Source organism: Maylandia zebra, linkage group LG3 (assembly GCF_041146795.1).
Source record: "Maylandia zebra isolate NMK-2024a linkage group LG3, Mzebra_GT3a, whole genome shotgun sequence".
Lineage (NCBI taxonomy): Eukaryota > Metazoa > Chordata > Actinopteri > Cichliformes > Cichlidae > Maylandia > Maylandia zebra.
Genome location: NC_135169.1, coordinates 15,264,911 through 15,283,146, shown reverse-complemented (window position 1 = coordinate 15,283,146; position 18,236 = coordinate 15,264,911). Strand labels below are relative to the sequence as shown.

Sequence of the window (18,236 nt, the reverse complement as noted above, 5' to 3'; positions counted from 1 at the left end):
TTGTTTTAGGTGTATTTGACCAAAGGTTTGACTGAAAATTCACATGCAAGCTTTTTTTCCAAGGCTGTGGTATTTGCCCGCAGACAATACCTTTCAGCTAGCTAAAACAGAATATTATGCTATCAGCGAGCAACATGGCTAATGCCTTTCACACAGCAACTCCAAAGAGCCACAGAAGTAAAAGCTAATAATAATAATTGAAACAATCTTTGAAAAAATGACTTACCAAGCATGGCAAACAACTCAAATATGTAGAGCAAAATGTTCTGAAACGGCTTCACTTCAGCTTCGATTGGAGCCGTGCTGGGGGCGGAGTCTGTGAATTTACTCTGTTGGTGTCATAGCCCCTCTAGGAGTTCAGAGTTAAGAGGTCAAGAGTTAATGTTTCCATTGTAACACCTCCAGATTTGACAGAGAAACACTCATTTTTAACACTCGATTTTAACTACTATCATTTTACACCTCAGAGTTACATTAAAAGAATGTGACTCTACTTAGAGTAAAATTAACTCTACTTTTGCAAGAAGACTGTTAACACCAAAACATTTAACACTTTTGAATTTGCTGTGTACTTTTTAGACCAGAGTAGAAAGATTTGCTGCTCGAGAAGTCTGTTTTGAGAGTTTCAATTACTTTTATTTTTTAAAGATTTCTGTATACAGGACTTTTTTTCGAAAACCGCTTATAGAGAAAATTACGACAATGACAGGAGCATTTTGGAAACTTCATCATCAGACTGCATCTTTTTCCAGTTCCTAAATTATTACTCTCTTTGTGACTGAACACATTAGGCCAGGGCTCTAGAGTGATAAAATTATGCAAAATTGCAGAATATTGCAGAATATTCTTAAGGTTATCCGTTATAAAAAGCCAGACCAGAAAAATCTTCTTCATGTTTTTCTGTGTTTTATTCTCAGTTACTTTCACACAAAGGCATCTGCTGTGATGTTCACAATTCTGAGGAAGTCTCACATGTATCAGTACTGATAAAGGGTCAGAATTATAATATTTCTGACTGTCTGAGGCTAAATTGAATCAAATCAGGACTTTGAGAACCGCCCCCTGAGTTTGATGGGTGAGGCTGACAGATAAAATTAATTCAAGATGAGAGCCAGGCGCCAGGACTGCCAAAATGAAATAAATAAATATATCATTAAATAATTAATTAAATATGTCAATAATTAATTAAATGTGTCAATAATTAATTAATTACATGTGTCAATAATTAATTAAAATGTGAAATACATAAATAATTAATTAAATGTGTCAATAATTAATTAATTACATGTGTCATAACTATTTATTTAATTAATTAATTCCAATTTTAATTAATTATTGCCACATTTAATTAATTATTTAATGGTGTATTTAATTAATTCATTATGGCAGTCCTGGCGTTCCATAGGCGGGACGGACTCAGACGCAGACTGACACAGTTAAACAGTTCTTTATTAAACAACACCGGAAGGCTCTACATACAGGTGGGGGAGGGTCCGCGCTCCAGGGGTCTAAACTCGCTCAGTTCCACTGCATCTATCAGCCAAATTAATTTATCTGTGCTTTTCTTTTTTTAACAGAACAGTCCCAGTGGCAGCAGCAGCAAAGCAAGCATGCAGTCAGAAGGACCTAAACCCCCTCAGGTGAGGTCTTATGTCAGTGTGAAAATAGCTGATTGAACAATAAATAAGCTCGTAGGTTCTTGACATGTTTAATATTTTATGTAATCATGAAATATGAACCTTTACATTTCTGACACTGTCAATGAAAACTGAATCTGTGTGAGCTTTATAGGGAGTTGAAGTATGATTGATGAGATATGCACATACCAGTGATTTGGTCTGAGGGCCACTTCATGCTTCACATCTCTGCAAGGGTCTGCTTCATATTATCCAACACTGTGTGCAACCCACAAATTGTGACAAAGGAAGGTCTTACAAGGAGATTCACCATTTTTCACACTTTTGTAATCAGAATGCAACATTTTAATACCAAATATTAAAAAAACATGACATAAAGGTATTTTTAAATAATCTACATTACAAACTAAAAAACACAAAGCAAGACAAAATACATTATTAGGTTAACCTTAAAAAACAGGACTTCAGCCAATATTATTACAAACACTAGAGTTCCACAGGGTTGTGTCCTCAGTCCCATCCTCTACACCCTGTACACCCATGACTGTGTCACCTCCAACAAAGATAACATCGTTTTGAAGTTCACGCACGACACTGCAGTGATTGGCCGCATCACTGGAGGGGGCAAAGCAGCTTACAGGAGAGAGGTGGCCGGTCTGGTGTCATGGTGTGAGGACAACAACCTCACCCTCTACACTGACAAGACAAAGGAGATGATAGTGGACATGAGGAAGAAGAGGAGGCCTCACCAACCACTGTCTATCCGGGGACTTGAAGTGGAGAGGGTGAACAGCTTTAGGTACCTGGGCGTCTACATCTCTGAGGACCTGACCTGGACACTGAACACCACACAGCTGGTCAAGAAGGCTCAGCAGCGGCTGTATTTCCTGAGGAGGCTGAGGGAATTTGGTATGTTGGCCAAGATCCTCAGCAGGTTCTACAGCTGCACTGTGGAGACCACACTGACCAGCTGCATCACTGCATGGTATGGCAGCACTACTGCTATGGACCGCAAACGCCTGCGGAGAGTGATAACAACCGCAGAGAAGATCATCAGGAGTCCGCTGCTCTCTCTGCAGAGCATCTACAATCACAGAGTCCAGAGAAGAGCTGCCTCCATCCTCAAAGACCCCACATGCCCCAACACGGACTGTTCACACTCCTGCCCTCAGGACAAAGGTTTAGAAGTGTGAAATCCAGAACATCCAGACTCAACAACTCCTTCTTCCCCACTGTCATTGAACAGCTGACCTATTTTTGAACAGTAAAAATAATTTTTTGCACATCAGGTCATCCTGCATATTAAGCCAGCATATTACAGCCACAGGTCTTTTGCACCTCTGTTTCACAATTCAATATTTTGTCTCTGATAGGTTTGTAGCATAAACCTATTTGCTGGAACGTTAAGGACAATCTGCTACACAGCAAAAAGCAAGATTCAAGGCACCAAAGTTCTCTGGTTACTCATGCATGAGGGAGACCTGGCTGGAGCCAAGCGTCGTTCCACCACTTGACCTCTGTCAGACTCTCAGCCAGGTTTCCCCACAGCACTCCTTTTATTGTGGTTACATGAATATGCATAGGGTCATTAACATATAACATCTTACATAGGTATACATGTGAACAAAGAATACTGTGTGTGTGTGTGTGTGTGTGTGTGTGTGTGTGTGTGTGTGTGTGTGTGTGTGTGTGTGTGTGTGTGGTACTGCTGATCAAAGGGTCATATAACATCCTTGGTCAGGAAGAGGGTAGACCCCCCCTCACCCTAGATGGTTCACCCTAGATAACACGGTAAGGAAGTCCAGCAGTTCATCTAAACAAAAAAGCACTTAGACTAGAACAGACGTAGCTACGTTAATCCTACCATAAAACAATTAAGACAAGATGCGACTTCTTCCCATGCTCCCAGGATGTAGGTGTGCATTCTAGTGTGGAATACACACCAAGCCTCTGTAGCCTGTTAAAGATCACACAACTTATCACTACACAATTAATTATACACCTCTAAGAATCTATGGTTAAGTATTTCCTAATACAAATGACAATAATAAAATCTAAACCCAACAGTCTCCTTTTCTGTCTTCATTTATTTATTTGCACTATTTGTATTTTTTCTGTTCTATTTCTATTGTATATATTAACCGGCATCTGAGGGTGGACAGCAAAGAAAGAATTTCATTGCATAGAGAAATGCTTTTTTTTTTCCTTTGGACACATGACAATAAACACTTTGAATCTTGAATAATTTGACATGTATTTATATATTTTAATATCTGTTATTTCTGCAGGGATTTACGCCAACTCGACCAAAGGAGGAAAATGACAGTGATTTCACTGTAAGTGTACCGTGTTACATTACATGACCAAAATACTGCTCTGCTTCTTTAGTACCACTGTGTTTCTAAGCATCTCGCTCTAATTTCCTCTAGGTTCAACATTCCCATGAATTTACGGTGAAATTCAGTCAAGCTAGTTATGAATATACTGTTCAGTGTAATCAGCTTTGCACAGTGCTGGAAGCCATAAAATCAAACAAGAAATGCAACGAGAAGATTAAGTGTGCAGATGAGAACATTATCATTCAGCTAGGTAAAGAGGATAAGAAGTCAATTGTTGCAACACATTTCCCCTGTTCTTGCATTGATGATGGTGAGTGTCTGATCATATCATGTAGAGCAGAAAAAGTTGAAGGTAAAGTCCAACATTCCAAAATAGTGCATCCAAAAGGGCACTATTCTGTCTTCTATATAGACACAGTTGGTGGGCTACACACTAAAACAAAGGAACTTTTTAAAAATAATGATGTAAAACAGTTCAAGAACCTCTGTGTTTATGGAGAAAAGGGAATAACTGTGGCTGAGGCTCTGAAGAGAGACGGTCGCTTCATTGATGACCTTGGTAACTTTGAGCTGTCCAACAATCAGGATCCCAAACGCCTCACTGTATGCACACAAAAGGTAGAAATCCTACACCAGAAACAATTCAAGATACGCCTTCCAAAAGATAAAAAAGAAAACAATGGAAAGTCGCAAGAAAGCCCAACAAATAATTCTCAAAGTAATTGTGAAAGAAGATCAGGGTCAGAGATCTTCTATTTAGCACAACAGGAGGGAATCCGTGTAAAAACCGCAGTGAAAGAAATCAGCAGTGATGTTGATAGAAACAAGATTTATGAACTACTGCGTGAGCAGTTTCCAGATCTGAAACGATGGATGGAGAGTAGATTCCCTGGTGATTTGTATCAGGAAGCACTGAATCTCAGGAAGGAAAACTTTGGAAAGATCCAGCAGTCCTTCAGTGAAGTTCACAGAGTCAGGAAGCTGCTAGAACTGGGAAAGTCAGTTTGCAAAGTCATTGTTAAGGATGTTTCTATGGGAACAGGCTTTGTGCTGTTTGATACTTTCATCCTGACTAGCGCACATTTGTTTGATGGTTACGTTGAAGGAAAGGCGCTGCAGCAGGATGTAGAAGTGTTTGCTGTATTTGACTACGAGAAGTCTGAGCCAGAAACAAATGTCTACTACTTTAGAGCAGAGAATACATTCACTGACTTTGATGCTGATCTAGATTATGCAGTTCTGGAGCTCAACCCTGAAGGCTCAAAACCAAACCAGCAAACAAGAGCACAGAACATAAAGGTACCACCAGGGCTGCTCAGTGAGTTTGGACCACTGCCTGCCAATGGTGAAGCCTGCATCATTGGACACCCAGCAGGGGGGGTGAAAAAAATGGATCCTACATGTATCATTGAGACAGATAAGAGAGGGCAGGCTATTGATGAACATTTGTATCAGTACAAAAACCTGCTCATCATCAAAACAATCAGTGATTGGCTCAAAGAGCATGGCATTAATGACATATTGATAGGTGGATGTAAAGCAGGAAAGGTAGCGACCTACCACACTTTCATGTATCACGGTGCCTCTGGTTCTCCAGTGTTTGATGGACTTGGCAGAGTTTTTGGTTTGCACACTGCAGGTTATGTCTGTGATTCAGTCAACAGTGATGAGAGCGTCATTGAATATGCCATTCCTCTTCTTACTATATTTGAAAACTTTGTGGAAAATCTGAAGGAAAGTGAAAATGAGGAGCTGTTGAAGAAAGTTGAGAAGGCAGCAAAAAGAAACCCACACCTGAAAGAGATACTCAATGCTGAGGAGCCAATGGAAGTCAGTTAGATATACGGGTTAGTCTCTCCTTGAGCAAGTGACAAACTATTTCTGATTTCAGAGATTCCTATTTTTCTAATGCATTATTCTTTAAAGAATTGAACAATAAGATGTAACCTCTGGGGACCTGTGGTACATGACACAGGAAGATTTGGAGCTTAGTGAAGTTACTGTAGCCCTGTACCGAGATAGATTACAGCTTATACTTAAAGCTTATACTGCAGACATAACCTCATGCAGAGTAAAATAATTTATGAAATGAGAAAATTTCTGACTTTGCGACAGAAAAACACAGACACTTTGTATTTACCTTTTAAGGCATGTTATGTTAGGTGGAAATGAATGATATAGATGTGATGTTTTAAAAACAAGCCTGTAGCTGGCATTAGTTTAATGTTTAGATTTTAGTAGAAGTTTCTACTTAGTGGGTGTAAAGCCTTCTGTTCAGATGTATTTTTATTATGTTTGTTTTTTTGTTTTAAAACTACTGGTGGAATGAAAACTATCATTTGAAAATTTTGCTTTTTTACACCCTGTGTTTTACCTTTGCTGTGTATGTTTAGTACAATGTAATACAAGCCATATGCTGTTAACCTGTTTGTGACATAGTTAGTGCTTTCATTATGAACTTTAACTTTTCTTTGTTTTTAACTTTCCTTCCGGTTGAAAAACGAATTTCTTTTTTTAAAGTCAAGATTCTTTACACTCTGTTTTTGTAAACCCACAAAGGAAAAGACTTTCTGTCAGACACATTTTGTGAGGTTTGGTGTACATGTCTTTGTGGCAGAAATTCCCAAAGAAACTGACTGGGTAACACCAATCTTTTTTCCTGTTATTATTAAAGTTATGAGTCAAATAAAAAGCAAAATGCTAAAATCACCGCCATCTTCGAGTGGTTTAATTGCTTTCTCTTTTTAAACTGCATACATCTAGAGTGGAAATATATTTTTGTTTATTGCAACGTGACATTAAAGTGCAAATTGCTGCAGTCTGGACCCACATAACCAGCATAAAACAGATGAAAATAAAATCAGATAAACCTTTTATTAGTCCCACACTTGGCAAATTTTTAGAGATTAAAAAAAGAAATAAAAGGAAAGGAAAGAAACCTGACTACAAAGAAAGACAAAATGATCAAATAAGAGGCTGTAGTTTAAGTAATACAACACCAGCCCCCCCATGTGTCCGTTTCACCACACTACAAACCAGAACAACAAAACAACCTTACTGTTTTATGACACAAAATAATAAATATATAGATCACAGGTTTAGTGTGATTCGGTGTTTTCATGTAAATACATCCATTTAGAGGTGACAGAAATAAAAATACTCTATTTAACTTCAGGACTTGGCTGAGAATTCTCACATTTTTAGTTTTTTTTTATCTCTTCAATATCACATTGATCCAGTGATGCTCGTCTTTGCATCCAGTCTGTGATCAGAAACAGCAAACAGAGGCAAGAAAAAGAGTTTATCACTTCTGTTGTGCTTGTTTGTTGTATCTGAACATTTCTGTATACAGGACTGTTTTGGAAAAACACTTAAATAAAATTGAGGTGGATGAGGGAGAAAACGTATTATCTGACTGACTGTAGGCATTATCTCTTTCTAGTTCATAGATCATGACTAACTGAAGACAGACTTTGTTTATCTGAACCTTTATCTCAGACTTCTAAGAAGCAGGATTTGGTATTTGGAGAGGTTTAACCTGTTTTTAAAGGTGCTTCACTTCCTACTGACGTTTATCACCATAGTACCTCAACCTGGAGACCTAAACTTGTTATGTAACCGGTGTGTTGCTGTGTTGTGTCTGACAAAGAAAGGTAAAAGAAAGACCTCCAAGTCATTAACTTGCCCACTCCAGCTCGTCTCCCACAGGGGAATTGTAGAAAAGGGCGATGTATTTATTTTTACATTAAACATAAAGTAAAAACTTACACGGAACATATTTGACATAAGATTAAAGAACACCAACACGAAATCCGACATACCTGACAATGAAAGGTAAAAGAAACAAAGAACTCCAAGTCATTAACTTGTTACGCCAGCTGCTACAACCAAACACAAACAGTAGCGAAGAGGATTAGCTCAACCCACCACAACTTCCAAGCTAGCAAGAATTATCTATTCATGCTAGCAATAACTGTGCCTATAACACATATGTGGCACACACGTACTACACATTTACAGCATCTACCAAAGACAGGCACAATGATAACAATATCTGAACTAAAAGCACAATCAAAAACATCAGGGTGGCTAAATAGAATAGAATAGAATTCAACTTTATTGTCATTGCACATGCACAGGTACAGGGCAACGAAATGCAGTTTGCATCCATCCAGAAGTGCTTTAGTGATATAGATATATTACAATATATATTAGCAATAGTATAGATATGTAAGTATATCACAGAAATGGGTCTATTATGGTATGTTATAATGTACACGGTATGAAGCATGTTGTGAATATTCTATAACTAAGTATGTACAGGCTGTAGTGAGTACAAGCTATGTACAGGCTATGAACAGGATATAAATATGAAAAACTATACAGAATATGAAATAAATAACTTTACAGAATCTGAGATATACAGCTATACAGAAATGGGAACTATGCAAGTTGTAAACAGTTGTAGGATTAAAGATTATTGAATGTACAGAATGATTATTTACACAGAGCTATACAGTAGTGCAGTTAAGATAAGTGAGGGTGTAGATAGTTTCTACAGAGGCTATATAAAGTGCTAGTGGTTGTGAGTGGTGGTTCAGTCCATGTTATTATTGTGTTTGAGGGTACAGTTGTCCATTGTGGGTGTGTGTATGTTCAGTCCATGTGTTAACGTGGGTCAGATGTCAGGAGGCAGAGTTCAGGAGTCTGACAGCTGTGGGGAAGAAGCTGTTCCGGTACCTGGTGGTCTTAGTCCGGAGGCTCCTGTGGCGCCTCCCAGAGGGCAGGAGGGTGAAGAGTCCATGTGATGGGTGACTGGGGTCTTTGATGATTTTCCCAGCCCTTTTCAGACACAGCTTCCTGTAGATGTCTTAAATATACAGTATGTGTGTGTTGTACAGTTTTGGGAAAGAAATGACACCAACCTCTCCCACAGGGGAATTGTTGAAAAGGGGAAAGGGGTACCCCATATTTAAAGGGTTGCACCAAAGAAGAAGAAGAATGAGGAGGGGCTCTAACTGATAATGAACATAACTACAGGCTTGATGGTCCCAAAAGTCAGGGATAAAAGGAACAGTTTGGGGTCTAGAACACATTTTGTGTAATTATAACAATATGTAATTTATGACCCGGTTACAACTACAACACAATCACTTCTCTTGAAAACAGCATCACCTTTCCTGGGAGATCATCTGGATGTTGCTCTGTGGATAGTAAAAGGCTGTAAAGGGTCCTCCCCCCGCCCTGTCCAACAGTATAGCAATCAGAATTGTTGTGTGAAAACCAAAAAATGCCAAACTGATTTATTTTCACAAAGGACATTCGCTACATAAAAAATCTTCAAGAATAGAATTTAAACAGTTAAAAAAAGACTTAAAGGCCACTGAGAGATCAAGGCTTTCTGATGTCATCCATACGTCTCTTTCCCAACCTGAAATTGTCCATGTCACGTGCCTGGCTATTAGGGTCTGAACTCTACATTAAATATCTAAGAAACAAATGAATTCAGTGGACTACCCAGCTTTATTTATAATCAGATTTATCCATGCATTAATAACAGAGTAATGATGAGCCAGTTAACTTGTGAATACACACTAAAACGTGCGACTCTGTCCGTGTTTCTGATTGATCGTGTCTTACCAGTGCTGATTGTTTGATGTGTACACGCTCATGGCTAGATTGAGAAACCCTGTTTTGATTCATGAAGTGTCATGTAATCACTTAGCTAACCTAACCTCCCTGCTGATGTTAGGCTAAACGAAGCCAGATAACCTGAGCAAGTTGAATTTGCGTCATAATAAAGTTTCTGACTTCACATTTTGAAAGAACACAATCATGTATGCTTTGCATTTTCTGTAATTATTAATTATTATTAATTATTATTATTGCTTGCCTAGCGCTGCCCAGTCACGTGACCGTACATTAAAACACAAGAAGGGAGGGGGAGGAGCAAACTGTGCCTGCTCCCTGCTGTGACACATCAAAGCAGCGGCACTTACACAGACAGCCAGGTTGCCTCTGATGAAACCGCAGCAGTGCATACAGGCGAGAAACAGAAACGAAAGTATTGATTTCATTACACTGGTACTGATTAATATCAATACAAACTTTAAATATCAATTGATATTGTTGATATTTGGATTGTTCTGCCCACCATTGCAATCCACAGAAATTAACGTCATAATCACACTCCCACAATCGGTTGGATATGACAGGCATTGCTCTAAAGTAGGAGTTATTGTGGTGCAATTTAGCCAGGACCGTTTTTTTTAAACTATAGTTTTAAATGAAACAGTTTAATTATTAAACAGAAACATGTTAACAAGCCACAAAAATGTATGTCACACTCACACTCCCGCTATACGTTTCGTGCTGAGCAGACTTGTCTCTGTGATTCAATTGGGTTGAATTTGACAGAAATGGGCGGGGTTATTTGCGGATTTGCTCCCGGTGAAGAGGCGCCAGAATTGACTGCTCTGACTCACTCCCGAAGCGGTCAGAGGACTGAGCGCTCGCCCAACTTTCGCTCTTATTCACCTGATCATCAACTTTAGGAGCTGCTTTCCCACCTGCTTTCAGCGCGTGTTTGTGAAAGTCAGCGGCTCTCTCAGCCTGACCGGAGAAACATCTGGAGAAGCCGGACTGAAAGGTGAGTTGTAACTTTCTCACCCTTGTTTGTATCTCAGAGGATATAGGCTAATTTGCACCAGTGAAACCTGCTCAAAAACTGACCTAGATTAAATAGATTAAATAGTGTGTGTGAAGCTGGATTTGAGAAATACGTGTGTTAGGGCAGGCGGGACGGACTGATACAGTTAAACAACACCGGAAGGCTGTATATAGAGGTGGGGGAGGGTCCGCGCTCCAGGGGTCTAAACTCGCTCAGCTCCTCTCATTCCCCACTAGCGCAGTGAGACCCTAACCATCCTCACACACAAACTCCACGCCAAACTGCCAACAGTCACGCTCAGGGGGTCCAAGGGTTCAGGACGGGTCCGGGAAATCTGTTACATGGGGGATTAACTGCAGGTACTACGTGGGCCAAAGGCGGGAGCCCAACATGAGCTCCGCACAGGCATAGCGATGAGAGAGAGAGATACAGAGACACACACACACACACACACACACACACACACACACACACACACACACACACACACACACACACACAGCGCCGGGACGATGACAACGTGATAGAATCCGGTAATTTTCATTTCAATTCAGTCTTTATTGACAGGCTTTATGTCCATAGAAACAAGACAAAACACACACACAAAAAAATATATATATATAAAATATAAAACATTGTAAAAATCTAAAACCATAATATTCATAAAATAGACGATTACTTAAAAGAAATCAATAAATGCACAAAAACTTCAACCAGTGCTTCCTCAGACTGGATGAGTAGCGGGAACCACTCAATGTGGGATCTGAGAGTGCTAAAATGATACTGTTACTGGAGCCATTGAAACTTCATCCTGCAGAGAAAAAGCAGCTCCACACACCTCTAAATGTGAACATTACATTTTTTAAAGGTGCTTTAAAAGTCCAAACACCCACAGCTGCAAACATCTAACTGGCACTGCACCCTATCCTAAAAAGGATCCTCATTGCATCATTATATGCAACATGCAGCTTCTTCATACTGCATTGTTTGTAGGATGACCACAAGGGGGCAGTACATAGCGCTGTGCAATACACTTTAAACAAAGCCACTTTAACTGTGCATCAACAAAAGCTGAGGCAGAAATCCAGTTCATTGAGTTTCAGAAACATGTCACTGAGGTATGCCACAAGGTTTCATAAGAAAGTTGTAACAGTTAAATTTGAAACTTCATCCATCTGCAGAGAAAAGCAGCTGTCACACACCTTATCATTAAGGTGCTCCTCTTTGACATAGATATTTGCCTGCTGATTGTATTATTGGACAGAGGAATAGCCCATAGTTTGCTGGCTGCTGTGTCATCAATCATAGTGAAAACCATAGCCACAGCACAGGGAGTATTAATTCTTTGGCAGTTGTGCGGCTTTTGAGACTTTTGCCACTCAGTAGACAACTTTATAGGAGATGAGATGAGCATCTGCCGGCACAAATGCAGCTTTAGTAAAGAGACACTGTTCTTTGCTGAACCAAACCATTGAGACGTTAAAGAACAAAGTGCTTCCTGCAGCCTTTCTTTTCCATGCATCAGGCACACGCACGAAGGAAATGTGTTTCATACAGTTATTAGACCAGTCTTATCTTATCATGGCCCTGCTTCGTTCTGGTTGTAATTTTGGATTCTAAGATATTTAATGTACCATAATAATTCATAACAATTTATAGCTGTTGAGAATTTATTTTGCTTTTTATGCTTTTTGGCTAAATTACCCCCTTACAGACATACTGCCATATCTAATTTGTTACAAAATTAAATCAAATCCAACACAAAAATGAGTATGATGGACCATGTTTTGGTTTCCTAGAACAGGAAATGTTCCTGTTAGATGTTTTTAGGAAAAGAAAAAAAAAGTACTTCTTCTGGTGTAAGTCCTTCTAAGCAACCTTAGCTGCTGGGCTCTATGCTGATTAGTTCAGAGGCTCAAGAGTAAGAGTAAGCAGCACACACGTGACTTTTGGTGGGCAATTTGTTGCTACTTGTGTAGTGTATTTTTGAAAAGCAACAAAGCCTCAGTTTGGAGAAACTTAGAGAAACCCACAAGACATCCATGGTTAGTTGTATTTTGACATTTTCCAACTATTTGCTCATAATGTGTGCCAACAGGCATTTTCAGCATTTTCCTTTTCTGGATATTTTTTAGATATTAATTATTTATTTTTATCAGGATATCAACATCTGAACTTTTTCATCCCTCCCTGACGACTACAGTAAAAAACAGAGGTGTGTTTAGTTTCAATGTGAGTCTTCTGGACAACAAAACTGTTCGAAACACCACAGTTTTTTTCCGTCTTAAGAACAAACACTTGACATACTCTGCTTTTATGTTCACGATTGCAGGAGAAAATGCCTCCCAAATGATCAAAGAACACTGGAGATATTAGGGACTTTCTTTCCAAGCAAACGGTAAGTAAAAACTAATAATACTGCAATGTTATTGCTTCCCCATTTCTACTCTGTATTTATCAGCCAAATTAATTTATCTGTGCTTTTCTTTTTTTAACAGAACAGTCCCAGTGGCAGCAGCAGCAAAGCAAGCATGCAGTCAGAAGGACCTAAACCCCCTCAGGTGAGGTCTTATGTCAGTGTGAAAATAGCTGATTGAACAATAAACAAGCTCGTAGGTTCTTGACATGTTTAATATTTTATGTAATCATGAAATATGAACCTTTACATTTCTGACACTGTCAATGAAAACTGAATCTGTGTGAGCTTTATAGGGAGTTGAAGTATGATTGATGAGATATACACATACCAGTGATTTGGTCTGAGGGCCACGTCATGCTTCACATCTCTGCAAGGGTCTGCTTCATATTATCCAACACTGTGTGCAACCCACAAATTGTGACAAAGGAAGGTCTTACAAGGAGATTCACCATTTTTCACACTTTTGTAATCAGAATACAAAATTTTAATACCAAATATTAAAAAAACATGACATAAAGGTATTTTTAAATAATCTACATTACAAACTAAAAAAAAACAAAGCAAGACAAAATACATTATTAGGTTAACCTTAAAAAACAGGACTTCAGCCAATATTATTACAAACACTAGAGTTCCACAGGGTTGTGTCCTCAGTCCCATCCTCTACACCCTGTACACCCATGACTGTGTCACCTCCAACAAAGATAACATCGTTTTGAAGTTCACGCCCGACACTGCAGTGATTGGCCGCATCACTGGAGGGGGCAAAGCAGCTTACAGGAGAGAGGTGGCCGGTCTGGTGTCATGGTGTGAGGACAACAACCTCACCCTCTACACTGACAAGACAAAGGAGATGATAGTGGACATGAGGAAGAAGAGGAGGCCTCACCAACCACTGTCTATCCGGGGACTTGAAGTGGAGAGGGTGAACAGCTTTAGGTACCTGGGCGTCTACATCTCTGAGGACCTGACCTGGACACTGAACACCACACAGCTGGTCAAGAAGGCTCAGCAGCGGCTGTATTTCCTGAGGAGGCTGAGGGAATTTGGTATGTCGGCCAAGATCCTCAGCAGGTTCTACAGCTGCACTGTGGAGACCACACTGACCAGCTGCATCACTGCATGGTATGGCAGCACTACTGCTATGGACCGCAAACGCCTGCAGAGAGTGATAACAACCGCGGAGAAGATCATCAGGAGTCCGCTGCTCTCTCTGCAGAGCATCTACAATCACAGAGTCCAGAGAAGAGCTGCCTCCATCCTCAAAGACCCCACATGCCCCAACACGGACTGTTCACACTTCTGCCCTCAGGACAAAGGTTTAGAAGTGTGAAATCCAGAACATCCAGACTCAACAACTCCTTCTTCCCCACTGTCATTGAACAGCTGACCTATTTTTGAACAGTAAAAATAATTTTTTGCACATCAGGTCATCCTGCATATTAAGCCAGCATATTACAGCCACAGGTCTTTTGCACCTCTGTTTCACAATTCAATATTTTGTCTCCTTTTCTGTCTTCATTTATTTATTTGCACTATTTGTATTTTTTCTGTTCTATTTCTATTGTATATATTAACCGGCATCTGAGGGTGGACAGCAAAGAAAGAATTTCATTGCATAGAGAAATGCTTTTTTTTTCTTTGGACACATGACAATAAACACTTTGAATCTTGAATAATTTGATATGTATTTATATATTTTAATATCTGTTATTTCTGCAGGGATTTACGCCAACTCGACCAAAGGAGGAAAATGACAGTGATTTCACTGTAAGTGTACCGTGTTACATTACATGACCAAAATACTGCTCTGCTTCTTTAGTACCACTGTGTTTCTAACCATCTCGCTCTAATTTCCTCTAGGTTCAACATTCCCATGAATTTACGGTGAAATTCAGTCAAGCTAGTTATGAATATACTGTTCAGTGTAATCAGCTTTGCACAGTGCTGGAAGCCATAAAATCAAATGAGAAATGCAATGAGAAGATTAAGTGTGCAGATGAGAACATTATCATTCAGCTAGGTAAAGAGGATAAGGAGTCAATTGTTGCAACACATTTCCCCTGTTCTTGCATTGATGATGGTGAGTGTCTGATCATATCATGTAGAGCAGAAAAAGTTGAAGGTAAAGTCCAACATTCCAAAATAGTGCATCCAAAAGAGCACTATTCTGTCTTCTATATAGACACAGTTGGTGGGCTACACACTAAAACAAAGGAACTTTTTAAAAATAATGATGTAAAACAGTTCAAGAACCTCTGTGTTTATGGAGAAAAGGGAATAACTGTGGCTGAGGCTCTGAAGAGAGACGGTCGCTTCATTGATGACCTTGGTAACTTTGAGCTGTCCAACAATCAGGATCCCAAACGCCTCACTGTATGCACACAAAAGGTAGAAATCCTACACCAGAAACAATTCAAGATACGCCTTCCAAAAGATAAAAAAGAAAACAATGGAAAGTCGCAAGAAAGCCCAACAAATAATTCTCAAAGTAATTGTGAAAGCAGATCAGAGTCAGAGATTATCGATTTAGCACGACAGGAGGGAATCCGTGTAAAAACAGTGATAGAAACCAGCAGTGATGTTGATAGAGACAAGATTTATGAACTACTGCGTGAGCAGTTTCCAGATCTGAAACGATGGATGGCGGATAGATTCGATGGTGATTCTTTCCAGAAAGAACTGAATCTCAGGAAGGAGAACTTTGGAAAGATCCAGCAGTCCTTCAGCCAAGTTTACAGAGTCAGGAAGCTGCTAGAACTGGGAAAGTCAGTTTGCAAACTCGTTATTAAGGATGTTTCTATGGGAACAGGCTTTGTGCTGTTTGATACTTTCATCCTGACTAGCGCACATTTATTTAAAGGTTACGTTGAAGGAAAGGCGCTGCAGCAGGATGTAGAAGTGTTTGCTGTATTTGACTACGAGAAGTCTGAGCCAGAAACAAATTTCTACTACTTTAGAGCAGAGAATACATTCACTGACTTTGATGCTGATCTAGATTATGCAGTTCTGGAGCTCAACCCTGAAGGCTCAAAACCAAACCAGCAAACAAGAGCACAGAACATAAAGGTACCACCAGGGCTGCTCAGTGAGTTTGGACCACTGCCTGCCAATGGTGAAGCCTGCATCATTGGACACCCAGCAGGGGGGGTGAAAAAAATGGATCCTACATGTATCATTGAGACAGATAAGAGAGGGCAGGCTATTGATGAACATTTGTATCAGTACAAAAACCTGCTCATCATCAAAACAATCAGTGATTGGCTCAAAGACCATGGCATTAATGACATATTGATAGGTGGATGTAAAGCAGGAAAGGTAGCGACCTACCACACTTTCATGTATCACGGTGCCTCTGGTTCTCCAGTGTTTGATGGACTTGGCAGAGTTTTTGGTTTGCACACTGCAGGTTATGTCTGTGATTCAGTCAACAGTGATGAGAGCGTCATTGAATATGCCATTCCTCTTCTTACTATATTTGAAAACTTTGTGGAAAATCTGAAGGAAAGTGAAAATGAGGAGCTGTTGAAGAAAGTTGAGAAGGCAGCAAAAAGAAACCCACACCTGAAAGAGATACTCAATGCTGAGGAGCCAATGGAAGTCAGTTAGGTATACAGATTAGGGCAAGTTGCAAACTATTTCTGATTTCAGAGATTCCTTTTTTTCTAATGCATTATTCTTCAAAGAATTGAACACATAAGATGTAACCTGAACCTGTGCCTCTGGGGACCTGTGGTATAAGGCACAGGAGGATTTGAAGCTTAGTGAAGTTACTGTAGCCCTATACTGAGAGAGATTACAGTCAAAGCTTATACTGCGGACATAACCTCATGCTGAGTAAAATAATTTATATAATAAGAAAACTTCTGACTTTGCGACTGAAAAACACAGATACTGTGTATTTACCCTTAAAGGCACACTACAATGATATAGAAGTGATGTTTTAAAACCAAGCTTGTAGCTGGCCTTAGTTTAATGTTTAGATTTTAGTAGAAGTTTCTACTTAATGGGTGTGTAGCTGTCTGTTCAGATGTATTACCCAGGGTTTTTATTATGTCTGTTTTTTTGTTTTGTTTTATAACTACTGGTGGAATGAAAACCATCCTTTGAAAATCATGTTTTTTACCCCTTGTGTTTTAACATTGCTGTGTATGTTTAGTACAATGTAATACAAACCATATGCTGTTAACCTGTTTGTGACATGTTTAGTGTTGTCATTATGAACTATAATGTTTCTTTGTTTTAAACTTTCCTTCCTGTTGAAAAAGGAAATTTGTTTATTTCAAGTCAAGATTCTTTACACTCTATTCTTGAAAAACCCACACAGGAAAAGATTTTCTGTCAGACACATTTTTTGAGGCTTGGTGTACATGTCTTTTTGGCAAAACTTCCCAAAGATAAAACGTGTCATAGTGAGTAACACCAATCCTTTTCTCCTGTTATTATTTCAGTTCTGAATAAAATTTAAAAAAAAATGCTAAACTCACCTTCATGTTAGAGTGGTTCAATTTTTCAAAACTGGTGGGAGAAACGTTTTGTTTCATCCAAGTGACTTCTTCGGTCTAGAGAGTATAAGAATATACTTATACAGTGGGGCAAAAAAGTATTTAGTCAGCCACCGATTGTGCAAGTTCCCCCACCTAAAATGATGACAGAGGTCAGTAATTTGCACCAGAGGTACACGTCAACTGTGAGAGACAGAATGTGAAAAAAAAAAAATCCATGAATCCACATGGTAGGATTTGTAAAGAATTTATTCGTAAATCAGGGTGGCAAATAAGTATTTGGTCAATAACAAAAATACAACTCAATACTTTGTAACATAAACTTTGTTGGCAATAAAAGAGGTCAAACGTTTACTATAGGTCTTTACCAGGGGCCTGTTCTTCGTACCTCGCTAAGTAAGTTAGCTGGATTAGATTGTTGACGATTTTGCGTGATCCTGGATCGTTCGGTTCCCCGAAGCTCATCCGGGACTTGCTGTCATAGCAACAGAGCCGTAAGCGTAAACCTGCTGGGGAGCAGGTTTACTTTATGTAAACAGGATTAGATCGCGGCCACGCAGGTATGTCCGCTTCATTTATACGAAAGCAACAGCGATATTCCACCACTGTTTCACCATAAATAAATAACATCAATGTAACTAAAGACAGTGCAGCACCTGATCCATT

The 18,236-nt window shown here is 39.4% G+C and overlaps 2 protein-coding genes across 7 annotated transcripts in view; both read left to right on the top strand.

Moving 5' to 3' along the window:
• LOC112430638 (serine protease FAM111A-like) overlaps positions 1-6,691 on the top strand; it is a 31,318-nt gene extending 24,627 nt beyond the window's left edge. For both annotated transcript variants that reach the window (XM_076880109.1, XM_076880106.1), the window contains 3 exons: positions 1,578-1,640; positions 3,926-3,973; positions 4,067-6,691. In XM_076880109.1, the coding sequence (XP_076736224.1) occupies positions 1,578-1,640; positions 3,926-3,973; positions 4,067-5,815 (1,860 nt within the window). In that variant the 3' untranslated portion in view covers positions 5,816-6,691. The remainder of the gene's footprint in view (positions 1-1,577; positions 1,641-3,925; positions 3,974-4,066) is intronic.
• A 3,769-nt stretch (positions 6,692-10,460) lies between these two features.
• LOC143414964 (serine protease FAM111A-like) lies at positions 10,461-17,491 on the top strand. 5 transcript variants are annotated; one of them, XM_076880087.1, is made up of 6 exons: positions 10,461-10,625; positions 12,806-12,861; positions 12,979-13,044; positions 13,145-13,207; positions 14,788-14,835; positions 14,929-17,491. In XM_076880087.1, exons 4-6 carry the CDS (start codon positions 13,178-13,180, stop codon positions 16,672-16,674), a joined length of 1,824 nt encoding a protein of 607 aa, XP_076736202.1. In that variant the 5' UTR covers positions 10,461-10,625; positions 12,806-12,861; positions 12,979-13,044; positions 13,145-13,177; the 3' UTR covers positions 16,675-17,491. The 5 variants fall into 5 exon arrangements, with proteins under 5 accessions (XP_076736202.1, XP_076736215.1, XP_076736208.1 ...); XM_076880100.1 differs by having other exon boundaries at positions 12,806-12,878; XM_076880084.1 differs by lacking the exon at positions 10,461-10,625 and adding an exon at positions 12,560-12,691.
• The last annotated feature ends 745 nt before the right edge of the window (positions 17,492-18,236 follow it).

Excerpts from the sequence above, each read along its gene's own strand:
- LOC143414964 (XM_076880093.1), top strand. The coding sequence starts at position 13,178 with ATGCAGTCAGAAGGACCTAAACCCCCTCAG. Across the intron at positions 13,208-14,787 it reads AAGGACCTAAACCCCCTCAG|GGATTTACGCCAACTCGACC; the intron begins GTGAGGTCTTAT and ends TTATTTCTGCAG. Across the intron at positions 14,836-14,928 it reads AAAATGACAGTGATTTCACT|GTTCAACATTCCCATGAATT; the intron begins GTAAGTGTACCG and ends AATTTCCTCTAG.